A 13,357-nucleotide genomic window follows, 5' to 3' on the forward strand; every position below is an offset into this window, starting at 1 on the left:
TTTAAGTCTTCATTTCAAATGCATTCTGAAAAATATCACCAAGACTTTGAGAAAAGGAAAGCACACATCATCATTATTTCTTTCCTCATTAGTACTGGTTATATAGAACCAAAATGTGGTAGCCAATGAATAACCAATAAGACAAAGTCTTGACTGAAGTTCCAATGCATGCTGGGGCATCCCTGGATTCTGACACACAGAACTTACTACATTGAAGTTTTCTTTCTTTTTTGATCAGCAGCTCCCTGAAATAAAGTTATGCCTATCAAAACCATTGCCATCTCCTTAATAATAGTGCTTGCATTAGAGTACGTGATGAATAATTTTAAATACATGATTAAATGCAGGCAGGTAAAATTGATGAACATATGGCTAAAAGTATATGACACTAGAACTTATCCATTATGAAGACACCCACCCAATGCATCTTTCTACTTTAAAATAGTTGTTTTAATGGCTTAAAGATTATTTTGTTATGCTTTTGCTTTGTGACTAATGAATCTCAGTATTCTGAGAGAGTAACTTACTTGTCCAAGAATGCTATTCCTTACGTTTTTTTTAGGTTTAGTATTAAACTATGGGGGAAATGTCCCTGTATTCACTGATGTCCTTCAGGTGTATACCTTATTTTTGCCTAAGGGTACACATTACTCCTATGAATGGATATAAAAGCAGCAGCTATGATTGTGACCTTTCACATGGAGAGGAATGAAATATGCTAATTGCATAGATTACTTACTTGGTCCCTTGACCAAAGTCAGTGGACATCTACTTATCTTAAGCAACATGAATGCCTGCCACAGAGGAAAACTTTGTTTTGATATGTTGTGATCATAACATCTGGGGAAGGTTTGGAGGAAGATTTTATGCAACAAAATCATTAGCATTTGTGGAAAGGCTGTTGCTGTAGCCAGAAAACTGAGGGGAATGATGGATGACCGGAGCACACAAAAATGGGTGGGGCCACATCAGCCTGATAAAGAACTGCAGGATTTGGATCACTGAGAGCTAAATTCAGAGGGCCAAGAAACCCTGAGATTTGCAAAGACATTTCTACTAAGATGTGGGCAGGAGCTGTTCCATGCTAAACAAATGTTATAATCAGAGAGCTAATTTCAGAAATGTCCTACTTGTTTTTTTTCCTAAAATGAATATAATTTAGTTAAGCAGAGAAATTAGTAATTTTATTCGATGGTTATGATGAGCCAGTTTAACAAAGATCTATTTTTATTTTTAAATAGCATAATTGAATAAAATATCATGCTGTTCTCAGTGATTGCATTAGCTAGTTCTCCTGGAAGACAGGCTATTCAGACCCCAGACCACATTCAAGTTACTACCTCTTCCTGGCAGAAGCTCTTCCTAATTAAATATCATTAGGAAACTGATGGAGGATTAGGCTTGTAAACTGATGTAAAATATCACCAAATAAAAGGACTCTCTCTTCTTGAGACCCTAAAATGCCATGGATAAGTTTCAGGGCAAGGTACATTTCATGCTTCAAGGAAGGCAACATAAACAATGAACAACTACAAGAACTGCTGATCATGGATTTTATGACACAGGCAATGTCAGATACCATACACAATACTGACACAATGACAGAATTAACCTCAGTTACAGTGAAGACAAAATAAAATAATGACTTGTTTTTCCTTTTCTATCTTCGCCTGCTGGGGTGAACTATATGTATGGTAATGATTAACATGCTTTAAAAATGTTCTCTGCCTTTTAAACTTATGCAATAATATAGGATGAATATATGTATACAAATAAAAATATTTGTCTATATGTGTGCATGTATATGTATATATGTACAATCATGCATATGTATGAACAAGGTGTATCTGACACAACATATAAGCAACCATGTTTATCAGTGCTGACAGTTTGTTTCTGGGGACTAAGACAGGATACCGATACAGAATGATGTCTTCATGTTTCATATGATGCTCTCTGTGGTATTAGAACGTGTTACATAAGTGGTATATGCTACTTTCAAAATGGAAAAAATAAAAATACAAGTTGTCTCAATTACATTGACATGTAATAAAATGAAACAAGTGTCCCTTGTTTTCTAAAACATGAATATCGTGAGGATTCTAACAAATATGTCTCAGTAGTTCTCAAGGCAAAGGAACTACCTGTTGAGGACCTCCTAATGCATACAGATCTGACCGGGTAGTGACATAAAGATAAGGACAGCAAGGAATATGAAATTTTCTGCCAGTTTTTACTGATTGTATAACTGTGCTTTTGTCAGCTCAATTCTACTCAGAACTTGTACTGGTTCTGAAACATCTCCCCTCTAATGGTAACTAGATGTCTCTCAAAGCAAAATTCCCAGTGGTGGTGTGGGGAATTTCCTTCTAGGCTTCATACCTTCTCCTGTCCTTCTAGACTTCATAACCTTCTCCTGTCCTTTATGGAGTCCTCCAATGTGATCAAGGCCTGCTGACCTGTGCTGTTTCCCAAGGTGGTGAAAATGGCTGGTTGTCTTTTAGTAACTCCATTTTCCATTCTTCCAGCAGCAGAATGGAAAAGTGAATCTCATGACCGGAAGAACTAAACACAGGAACACCAGCTAGGTGGACTGCCCCTTGTAGTCTCAGTTGTTTTTTTTTTTTTTTTATAAAATCACCATTTCTCATAGTCATGTGGGTTTTCAAACTAGGCCCAGACCATTTGCTCTGTACTTCCGGTGTACTTCGTAAGCTGAAATGGAAACTCCTGGGACCATATGCCCTTAGCTCTTTCTAAAACCCATGGCAGACACACATAGCAAACAATGATTAAAAAATACTACAGGAGGTAGATTTACCATCAAAACCATTAAATGCCCTTTTCCTTTCCTCCCTCCTTTTCCCCCATATTTTTGAAAACCTGACAATCCACTTTTCATTCACCTTTAGAGGGTTTTATGTCTTCAAAGAGATAGATCATCTATTGCTCCCATCACTAATAGGATCTAATGCTTTTTCTGTTTGTTTGTTTTTGAATGATTTCCAGATGGGCCAGGTCCCTTACAGTAGTCAAGCACTTCATCTGTTTTTTATTCCAAGGGTTTATTTGTATCTCTGATCGGCCGTTTTTGAATTGGCACAGCCACTTATACCCTAAATATTCTCTTGGCTGGAAGCATTTGCACAGAACTGTGAGGTGGTAGTTGATGAAAGTAATGTCCTGTGTGGTAGCGTGGCAGTTGGGTCACTTGACTGCTCTGGCCAATTGTCTGACTCTATCCAGGAAATGGAAGGCACCATTCAAAGCCAAGCTCCAGTCTGTTTTAAGGATTAGATTTCTATCATCAAAAGACCTCCTCAACAGTGGCAGCAATGGAAGGAATGCCCAGCAGAAGCCCAGTGATTAAATTCTCCTGGAGAATATTTTTTTTTCCCAGCTTCTGGAAATAATCGACAGCAATCCAAAATTCTTTCCCTCACTGTAAAATCCAAAAGAAGGGCTCCATTCCTGAGACTGATGTAGGGAAATAAATTACTCATAACCAACTCATTCTCCCACAGCTGGAAATGATGTCAATAAGTTGATTCTGAAGTAATGACACAGAGAAAGGCTGTGGTAACAGAATTCCCCACCCACTGAAAGGCTGTTCCAACTTAATACAGTACATGGCACATCCACACTTTCAAAATGATGATAGGTGACCAACATATGATTCAGATAAACCATGCCTCACAACTGGACATTAAATTAAATATACAGCAATGATCACATGCAGAAACACAAGGAAAACATTTTGCTGTGTCCGAAAGCAAAATAAAAAGAAGTTTGGGAGACATCAGATTAAGCCCCCCCCCAAAAAAAAGAAAGAAGGAAAGAAAGGAAGGAAGGAAGGAAGGAAGGAAGGAAGGAAGAAAAGAAAGAAAGAAAGAAAGAGAGAAAACCCTTGGACACTTCACTTTTATTTTTGACTTATATCCAAGTCAAGTTAAGTATTTGGACAGAAAGTTAGAAACCTTTTCTCCTGATAGCTTAGCCATTGTGGACTCCCCTCTGATCTGTGGTATGATCAGACATCTATCTCCCTTCGAATACCAGATCGACTACATTCTCACAGTGGTTTGTATTAAGAACTTTCTGATAAAGAAACACAAAGTAGCACAAGGACTCAAGGAGATCATCTCATACATGGGTAGTGGGGTTAATGGGTATGACCTTAGGACTTGATAAATAAATAATAGGTAAAACAGATATTGGAACCAGGTAGGCTGAAAATCTGGCAGTGGAATATATTAAACAGGTCTTTGTCCTTGGGTCAATCAAGCCTTCCTGGAAGGAATGAAAATAAAAAATTTATAAGGAAAACCTAAAATGGACCGCCTCTCACCACTCCCCCCAGGAGTCTACAGAAAATGGCCACAGTGCAACATTGTAAATGCTGTTTTCTTGCTCAAGGGTCCTATCTTGACATATATTGCTACTTCTGCTTTTGATGTTCTGTTGTTGTCTTTTTTTTTCACCCAAGTCGATTAGACTGCTTTCTATTATCGCTCTACAAAGACTAGAAGTAGACGTTAGAGTGCTCCATTTCTTGGAACCATAGTTCCCAGAGGGCTTCTGCCCAGTACATAGAACTGAGTGGTTTTGCAAATTAGCTATGGGACTTTGTTTAATTCTTTGCTCATCTCGATTGCAGCAAAAGGCAAAGAGGGCTACACATAGGCAGTACAGAGCTGTACAAACAGCCCAAGCTGAACCAGTCCTGCATCAGCGATCGATCACAGCCCAGCCTGTGGACTGACCCCTGGGTAACCTCTCTGAGGACCCTCCAAGCACAGACAGACCCATACCACCTCACAATACCTCAGAGATATAGCACGCATGTTGACACCACCCACGTGGCACTTCCCAGCTCCTACATCATAAAACAGGAAGGGGAGGGGACAGGACATGCAAAGAGTCACCAAGTAGTTTTGGCATATTTAGTGTTGGAAAGGGAAGAGGTTTTACAGTTATATTTCTGTGGAACATCCAAAGGGTTTTTTTTTAAAGACCTCCAGACAACCTTGTGGTCTTCAAAGACTCATTGGAAAGAGAAGAGCAATATGTGTATTTTTTTTTGAGTTGATGGGTAATTACAGTAGAATTGTGTGGTAGTAGGGAGAGAGACGAATGCATAGGAAGAGGAGAGAGCAGTGCCATTTAAATGAACATCCTTTGAATCATTAAAATAAATTATACAGGTGAACACAGAAGGTCATGCTGCTTGCTGGAAGCAATAGGATCACATTTTGTGGAATCGTACTCCACAAATCTCCAGGTAGCCTGGCCTCCTTCTGAATGGGCTATCGTGTCCTGTTGTATATCGTGATAGCCCTTAAACAGCGGGTGGCATGGTCTCCGATCGATTCTTGCAGAGAGAGACAGATACATGGATTCCATCAGCTTCTTCAGAGGAGCTGCCCAGTGGCCAGGAGGGCACAGGTGATATGCTTGCTCATGTTCTTCTTGCCTGTCTATGGGGGTCACACAGCCGTTTCCAGATCCTCATGGCCAATGAGCTTATAGTTCTGGCGGCTTTCTAGATAAGCTGCCAAATCTGGGTCCCCAGCCTGCTGTGCTCTGTCTTGAGGTGTCTTACCCTATAGGTTCAGTGAAGAGGAAAGAGAAAAATACCTGGAGTGAAATAATATGTATATATTGTCACAAAAACAGAGGCTACCTAAAGATTACTATCACCACTAAGAATCCTTTCATGCTTGGTGATTTAGAGTTTGTATGACAGTTTCAAAGCCACTGTCTCTTATGATCACCATTATATAGAAGATAGGAGAATGGCAAATATTAAGAGTTTACATCTTCAGCCAAGTGCCTATAATCCTGACTACTTGGGAAGCTGAGACTGGAGGGTTGGTTGTGGTTTGGATTAAGATATCCAGTTGGCTAGCCAGACAGTGAATAGACCAGCCAAAAACCCAAACACAGCTAAGTGTGTTGAGCCTCCTGAGGGAGGAGGGTAAGGAGACTGAAGAATTTCATGCAAAGCCATTGGCTCAGGAAGTAAAGAAGGTCCACTTAGAAGACGAAGTTATTGCCAAGTGTGCACTGTAGTTTGAGGCATTACCAGGGCAGAAATTGTACATATGTGGTCATTGATTAAGCTTCCAAGTAATAGCCATATGAATAAATCTTATACATATGTATATATGTATGTATGTGTGTATGCATGCATGTATCTATATGTATATATCTGTGCATATGTGTATCATTGACTCAAAATCTATTCCTTGATACATGTGTACTGAGAGCCTCATCTATACATTCAAATCCTGTTCTTCAACCCACTGTAGTTGAAGCGTTACTATTCCCTTGCAGTTTTCATAGTGCTTTAAAACTCTGAGTGCCAAGCTGGGGACATAGCTCAGTGGTAGAGAATTTGACTAGTCTATGTGAAGCTCTGGGTTCAATCCCCAGTACCACAAGGAAACAAAACAATCAAAACTAAAAGCTTCTTTTCCAAAACTGAGTGCTTAGCAACATCCTCTATTGTATCAATATTCTGTATAAGCTCTTTCTCTATCAAACACACACACACACACACACACACACACACACACACACACACACACACAGAGGCTCAGTCCTAGGTCAGCTCTACTGAGCTGCAACTCCTCCTTTACTCCATCTTGCAACTCTTTCTCTTGAGTGAGTTGGCTCACAATGAAGCCCAATTCTAGTTCTCCAAATAAGTTTCCCCTAATGACTTTTCTTGTGGGTACTTGCTGATCAAAGTTCACACACACACACACACACACACACACACACACACACACACACACACCATTAGCAATATCTGGTCTCACCATCCTCTTAAAATATTTATTTGTCCACTTTCAAACCAGTTTTACATTAATTTTTCTGCAAAGAAAGCAATCACATTTCAGGTCCCATGGATAGAAATATTGCAGAGCAAACATGAAAACCAACTTTGTAACTTGCTTCACACATTCATTTTGCTAGCTATTCTATTACAGGCTGGGTGTGGTGGCTTAAGCCTGTAATCTAAGCCAGTACAAGTATAAAGATTCAGAAGAGTCCGTCTCAACCTTGTGGTTGAACACAGTGTTGTGCGTCTGTCATCCCCAGCAACATGAGGTTAACCTGGGATAAAAGTGAAATGCTACCTTGAAAGTTACCAATGCAAAAAGGAGATTGGAGGGATGGGTCAAGAAGTACAGTGCCCTCCTCCTTGCCTGGCATGCACAAGCTATGAGTTCATACTACTCAGGAGGAGGAGTATCGGGGGCGTAGGCTACTGGGCATTTAACCTCTTTTAGATTTCCATTTCTGTAACTGTCAGTGCCAATAATTCCCACCTCAATTCATAGGGGGTAACTTTTGGAGAGTATGTAAGGTAACATTTGTGAACAAATAAACTTTTTATGAAGCAAATGATAAAGAACTACCTAAATTCACCAGACTTAAGATTGTAGCCATCTCACACCAGGGCTCATCATCTGGGGAGTTCACAGGTAGAACAATCACATCCATCATAGATTTAAAATTACACAGAGTGGGGGGGCACTGGTGGCTCAGCCTGCCATCCTGCCCACTCAGGACCCTGAGATCTGAGGATCATGGTTTGCTTCGGAGGGTGAAGCCAGGAGACTCTTTTTTTTTTTTTTTTTTGGGTCCGGTCGTGGGGCCTGAACTCTGGGCCTGGGTGCTGGCCCTCAGCTCTTCAGCTCAAGGCTAGCACTCTACCACTTTTTTTGCTTATGTGGTGCTGAGGAATCGAACCCAGGGCCTCAGGCATGCAAGGCAAGTGCTCTACCACTGAGCCACCTTCCCAGCCCACCAGGAGACTCTTACCTCCAATTAATCAGCGAAAAGTTAGAACTGGAAGTGAGACTTGGATGGTAAGTGGGAAAAGACATGCAAGAGCTCAAAGATCCAAATGATCTGAATTCAAGCCCTAGTACTGGCCAAAATAATAATAGTACCAAAAATACTACTACTACTACTACTACGAATAATAATATCAATTAGTAATAATACCAAAATAATAATAGTAATAATAATAACAAAAATCCTACTACAGGAGACTCAGTATGGAAAGAGAAATCTTGATTTTTGTCAGTAGCCAGGCCAATATCTCCCACACGGCCCTGACTCCAATTCTAGGGGTTTAGATCCCATCTCTCCACTACCTGCCTGCTGGTGCCCAGTAGGATATCCCAAAGTCCCCAGGACAGCAGCATGTGGAGGGGTGTACAGAGTTCTATAGGCAAGCACACACTCCCGCTTTGTGCTTATACATTTCAACCGCAGTCTCTCTAAATGAAACACTCTATTTTTTCCTCCTTTTTCTGAAGCCCCGGGCACTTCCATGAGCACAGAAAGGATGCTTGTGCTGCCGGTCCTGCCGGCGGCAGGCTCTGCGAACTTGCCCAGCCGCAGCATGCTTGGACGGGCTCACCCAGTTACCTTGGAGTCCGTCTTTCTCAGAGATGCTCCCGCATCCACCAAAAGCTGGCACACCGCCCGGTTCCGCTGGCAGGCAGCCTTGTGCAGTGCAGTCTCACCCCTAAATCAAAGATGAAATGGGAAACCACCCATGAAGGGGTTCAGTTACAGGCGTGGAGGCGGGGGGGAGAGCAGGTGGGGTGAGCGAGCCTTAGCCTACTCTGTTCCTGCTGGGTGCTCCTGTGCCTCCTTCCTGGGACCAGCATTGGAGGGTACATTCCCAAAGAGAGTGTCTGAAAATTCTGAGTTAGTCATCAACTGCTCTGGGATCCGGTTCAAACAGGGCTGGTTAACTAAACCTACTGATGACACTTTTCAACCCATTACTGTGGGACTTAGAGCAGACTGGATGGCTCTAAGACCAATTGTGCAGTTGCATCCCAATGCTGAAGCAGTTCTCCTGCAGCCACTGATGCCACATAAAGGGCTCTCAGTGGAGATGCACAGGGCGCTAAGTGGAGGCCCGTGCCCACTGATCACATCTCACAGCTCCCGGTAGACACCACTGGGCCTTTGGAGGAATAAGTGCTTGGAGTCTAATTTCAAAGGACCAGGCTGGCCCTTATTCTGCTCAAGCCCTCTTGGTTCTATGTGTGTGGCAGGTGCAGGGGTCTCTGAGAGCCCTCATGAGACTGTAGAGACGTCAGGAGCCCAAGTTCTCTCAAGGAGGCAGCAGATGGGAAATGAATAAGAGAATGTAAATAGTTCCCAGGCTCCCTATGGAAGAGGATCGTCTCATTCTGAGCTCCAAAAGATGCTTCATGCCAAATGGTTTCATGAGAAAAGGCAGAGCATCATCCTTAAACAAGCATGGATGAGGATGGTACCGCTTCCAACCACACAAGCAGGACCAGCTCGATAACACAGCAGCCGGTGTCTCCAGTGTGGAGTAGCTCATCATAGAATCCTTTCCCATTGATCCTCCCTTCTATTCATCCCTGCTTCCTCTCCCTACCTACAAAGCTTCTCACCAGCCTATTCTCCTCCATTCCCAGTCATCTTTGTCCCGTGGGTCAATTTCTTTGTAATTTTCTAAGAGTTCTCTTATGGATTTCAGAGTTAATTGGGCAGACTTTCCTGGGTTCTATGGGTTGAGATGTAGCTGTTTTTTTGCCAGAGGAATAAAATAGATGAAAATAAAGCTATCACTTTAGGGATCAGCCCAGAATTGATGAATGACTTCCTACGTTTTCAGTTCTCCAGTGGTGGCATGTAACTTACTCCATTACAGACTACCGGTGAGAAGCTGGTTCCATCCCATACAAAGCATGCCTTAGCTTCATTTCCTCCCAAGCCCAAGCCCAAGGGGAGAGAGAACAATTGTGATAGGTAGACACAAAGGCAGGATATTTATTTAGAATTCTCAGCATCAATGGGAAAGTGCTTTGGTTAGAGGAAGTCTAAATGATAATTAGCATTGACTTTGTCTGCAATCATGATGACACTTGCCATTAATTTCTGTAGTGTGATATTCTATGCAGTAGACTAGCCCTGCACATTTATAAATACAGTTGAAATTGGACTTTAATCAATGCAATTAAAATAACCTGGTATGCCCGATAGACTATGTCCTTCTCCTAGATAGATTTTCAAAAAAAAAATAGTCTTGACCATGTAATGAAAGGTACCACTCACGTTTCGCTGTCTGCCATATCCAATAACTCTGAAGGGCCTAAACAAGAGAAAGGGAAGATGTTCATCAGAAAGAAGCTTAAACACAATCTATAATCATTCAATTAAAATGTCCTAGAAAGGTTAATTGAAATAGAACAACTTAGTGATAGAGATTATAAAAGAAAAGAAAAGAAAAAAAGAATACGATTCTGTGGCCTGTCAGTCACCCACCTCCTGTCTCATGGAATCAGAAAGCTGGCAGAAAGGGAGATTTGGAAGTTGTTATAGTTTCTATAACCAAGGCTCTTTCAACAAAGGTGAATAAATAAAATTAATAGGAATGGAGAGCTTCAAAACAATGAAAGGGCTACTTACAGAGCAAAGGGCTAATTGGTAGCTTTTGAGGACTATTTCTCACTCTCTAGCCATGGATAATAAGGATAGAGACCTTGGTACGGTGGGAAAACTCAAAGAAATGACACAAACCATTTAGTCCAATTTCTTTACTTCAGAAATGGTGGAAATTTCTATTTTCTGAACACACCAAACTACTTTTTTAAATCACTTTTTGATTTCTTTCTTTCTACATATCCAATAAACCCCTACAAGTTTTGGCCTATGCTTTTCCCAGCAACGTGTCTCTCTCCAGGGGTATCAGCTTGAGTCTGATGTCAAGCAGATGTTCAAATATTAAGTTGGATGAATGACTAAATATGCTTGGAAGGTCTTTGGAAATAGGGCCCTTGTGAATTGCTCTCTTAATTGGTGGAGGTCATCACTAAGGAAAATAACTTCTCATAACATAAGAAGAGGAAGAGGCTATAAGTTTCTAACAGAGAACATCACTGGCCAAAAAGATGAATAATCCTCCCATTTTTCAGTCATTTTAACTCCTTCACTTTGACTTCTGCTACTCCTTAGGAGCAGGTAAGTCTTCTCTTACAATGTCCCTTTCTCTCTGGATCTCTAACTGTGTCTCTTTCTGTTTTTCTCTCACGCTTGCTTGCTCCGTCTCTCTTTCCCTCTTTCTTTATCATCTTTTCTGACATACAGACTTCGTAATAGGTCTCTGCCTAGACTGTAATTCATGGACAGAAACTATTACTAAGGAAAGTATAAAGGTCGTGTATTTTCAGATTTCCAAGTTTCCATACACATATCGTATCTACTCTCTCCTCCCTTGTGTTTAATGAAGTTTACAGTTTTTCTCCTGGGACTACCCTTTCTTAATTTATTGCTAAGTTTCCCTTTTCTCACATAAGCAAAACTAGTAACAGGCCAACTAAGGATCATCCCTCACACTTCCCTGGCTTTAAAAGCCGGGTTCCCTACTCTCCCCTTTCATAACAGTCTTCCTTTCCTAGCAGTCTTCCAGGGCTACAGCCGACATGCTCTCCCAGAGGCTCCCTCTGAGACAGGGTTCTCTGAAAAGACAATCCCAGACAAAAGTCATCAGATTCCTTCTTTTGATTTCCCATAGTACTTTTTAGGTTCAACCTTGTATTATGTATTTGCTTCAATATGCCTGGTCTTCTTAAATAAATCATTCTACATCTTTCAAATGTAAGACTATCTTAAATATTTTTTGTACTTCTCAAAATTATGTTAGTAATTTAACAGAGACTTAAGTCATTTATATGTGTCTCTCAGTTCTATAGTTCTAAGAGGAAATAATAAGCAAAAAACAACCACGAATGCCAATTGTTCCCCTACCTCATGCACACCCAAAGATGTTCAAAGCTGTATAGGGTGACAGTAATTAGGAGTGACCTTTTTGGAGTTGTCACACTTAGACTCAATATCCAAGCTCTACCACTTGCTAGACAGTTTAGGTAGGTTCATAAGAAAATCTTAGAGGTCTTAACACAGCTAGATTTAAGGGCTCCTTGAGTCCTTTGGTTGTCACCTATATCAAGTGGATTGGTAACAATTCTCCCACTGGATTGGGACGGTGTTGATGCATCAGTGCATGTGATGTACTTACAATAAGGCCAGGGACACCACGATCACTCCTTAGAGAGTAATAACAGCAGTTCTCTGGCATGCATCAGCTGATCCCATCAAGTCTTAACTCCATATCGGGGATGGAAGGCCATCTTCCAGAGCTGCTTTCCTCCCACTTACACTAGAAGTCACTTGCCGACTCTAATTGGAGGTCCTGCGAACCACACACTCCATGCCTCCTCACTTGCTGACAGAGTACCCTCAACACAATCCAGAGCACGAGGATCCTGGCACCTGAAGGGCCCTCTACCAAGTTCCCCTCAGCAAACCTTTTAGTGGTGTGAGAGGAATTCCATCAACACTCAAGACAGACTCAGGACAGACACCAGACTCGGGACAGAAAGCTACACTCCCGTTGTTGTTAATACTTAGGCAACAGTGACCTTGCTGTATTTTCTTCCTTATTTGGCACTGCAATTCAGTGCTTGTTCTCAGAAGTGCTCTTCATGGTGGGTGCCTGGGGGTCTTTCGAGTCCAAGCCTGTCTCTGTGCAGGTGGGGAGGTCCTAAAGCACTTTAATTAGGGGAAAAACAGTAATAGTCTGACGATCTAAGGGTGGCAACAAGGAACAAAAAGGATCCTGTTCCTCCCAATCGCTGACCAGAACCACTACAGCTGCAGCCACTTCAGAGGCATTCTAGCTATGCTGGGGGCATGCTGGGGCCTCTCTACATCCTCCCTTTAATCCTCTGCAGCTGACAGAGGTAAAAGACAGAGGCACACTGATACGGAAAGGTGGACAGTTTTGCTTTTAGTACATAAAAGAAACTCCACGTTAGGGTTTGGGGAATGATCTGAAGTGGCTGATTCCATTAACCTCAACACTTCTTCTCTTCCATCAGACAGAAGATCACAAGATGGCACAGCATTTTGAACACTGGCAAAGCAACCAGGCAATGAAGAAGAGGGAAGAAGGGTCATCCGTTTGCTACAGATGTGAGTAGGGAGCAGCTTTCAACTGCATAGGCATTGTTCTGATCCATCCTTTTTTGAGTCTGTTTGCCAAGTAAAAGCCAGAGCATCCTGATAACAAAGCTTCAAGTCTTTCCTGATTTGCACTGAGCTCACCTATCAGGACCCATGCTTCAAATGCTGAGCTCTCTAGAAATCTTAGTGTAAGATTTAGGGGACGGAGGTGGGGGGGATGGCCGGTGAGTCAAAAATAACCAACCAAGACCACCTATAGTCTCTTGGAAAATAAAATATAGACCGGGTGCCTGTGGCTCACGCCTGTAATCCTAGCTACTCAGGA

General features: G+C 41.7%; 1 protein-coding gene across 1 annotated transcript in view; it reads right to left on the reverse strand.

Moving 5' to 3' along the window:
- Positions 1-4,971: 4,971 nt before the first annotated feature.
- Positions 4,972-13,357, reverse strand: part of Dgki (diacylglycerol kinase, iota) — a 423,919-nt gene continuing 415,533 nt past the window's right edge. The window contains exons 33-35 of the mRNA XM_013021551.1: positions 10,123-10,159; positions 8,449-8,548; positions 4,972-5,603 (exon numbers count right to left, since the gene is read on the reverse strand). Coding sequence (XP_012877005.1) covers positions 5,487-5,603; positions 8,449-8,548; positions 10,123-10,159 — 254 coding nt within the window. The 3' untranslated portion in view covers positions 4,972-5,486. The remainder of the gene's footprint in view (positions 5,604-8,448; positions 8,549-10,122; positions 10,160-13,357) is intronic.

Source organism: Dipodomys ordii, unplaced genomic scaffold, assembly GCF_000151885.1.
Source record: "Dipodomys ordii isolate 6190 unplaced genomic scaffold, Dord_2.0 Scaffold56, whole genome shotgun sequence".
NCBI classification, from domain to species: domain Eukaryota; kingdom Metazoa; phylum Chordata; class Mammalia; order Rodentia; family Heteromyidae; genus Dipodomys; species Dipodomys ordii.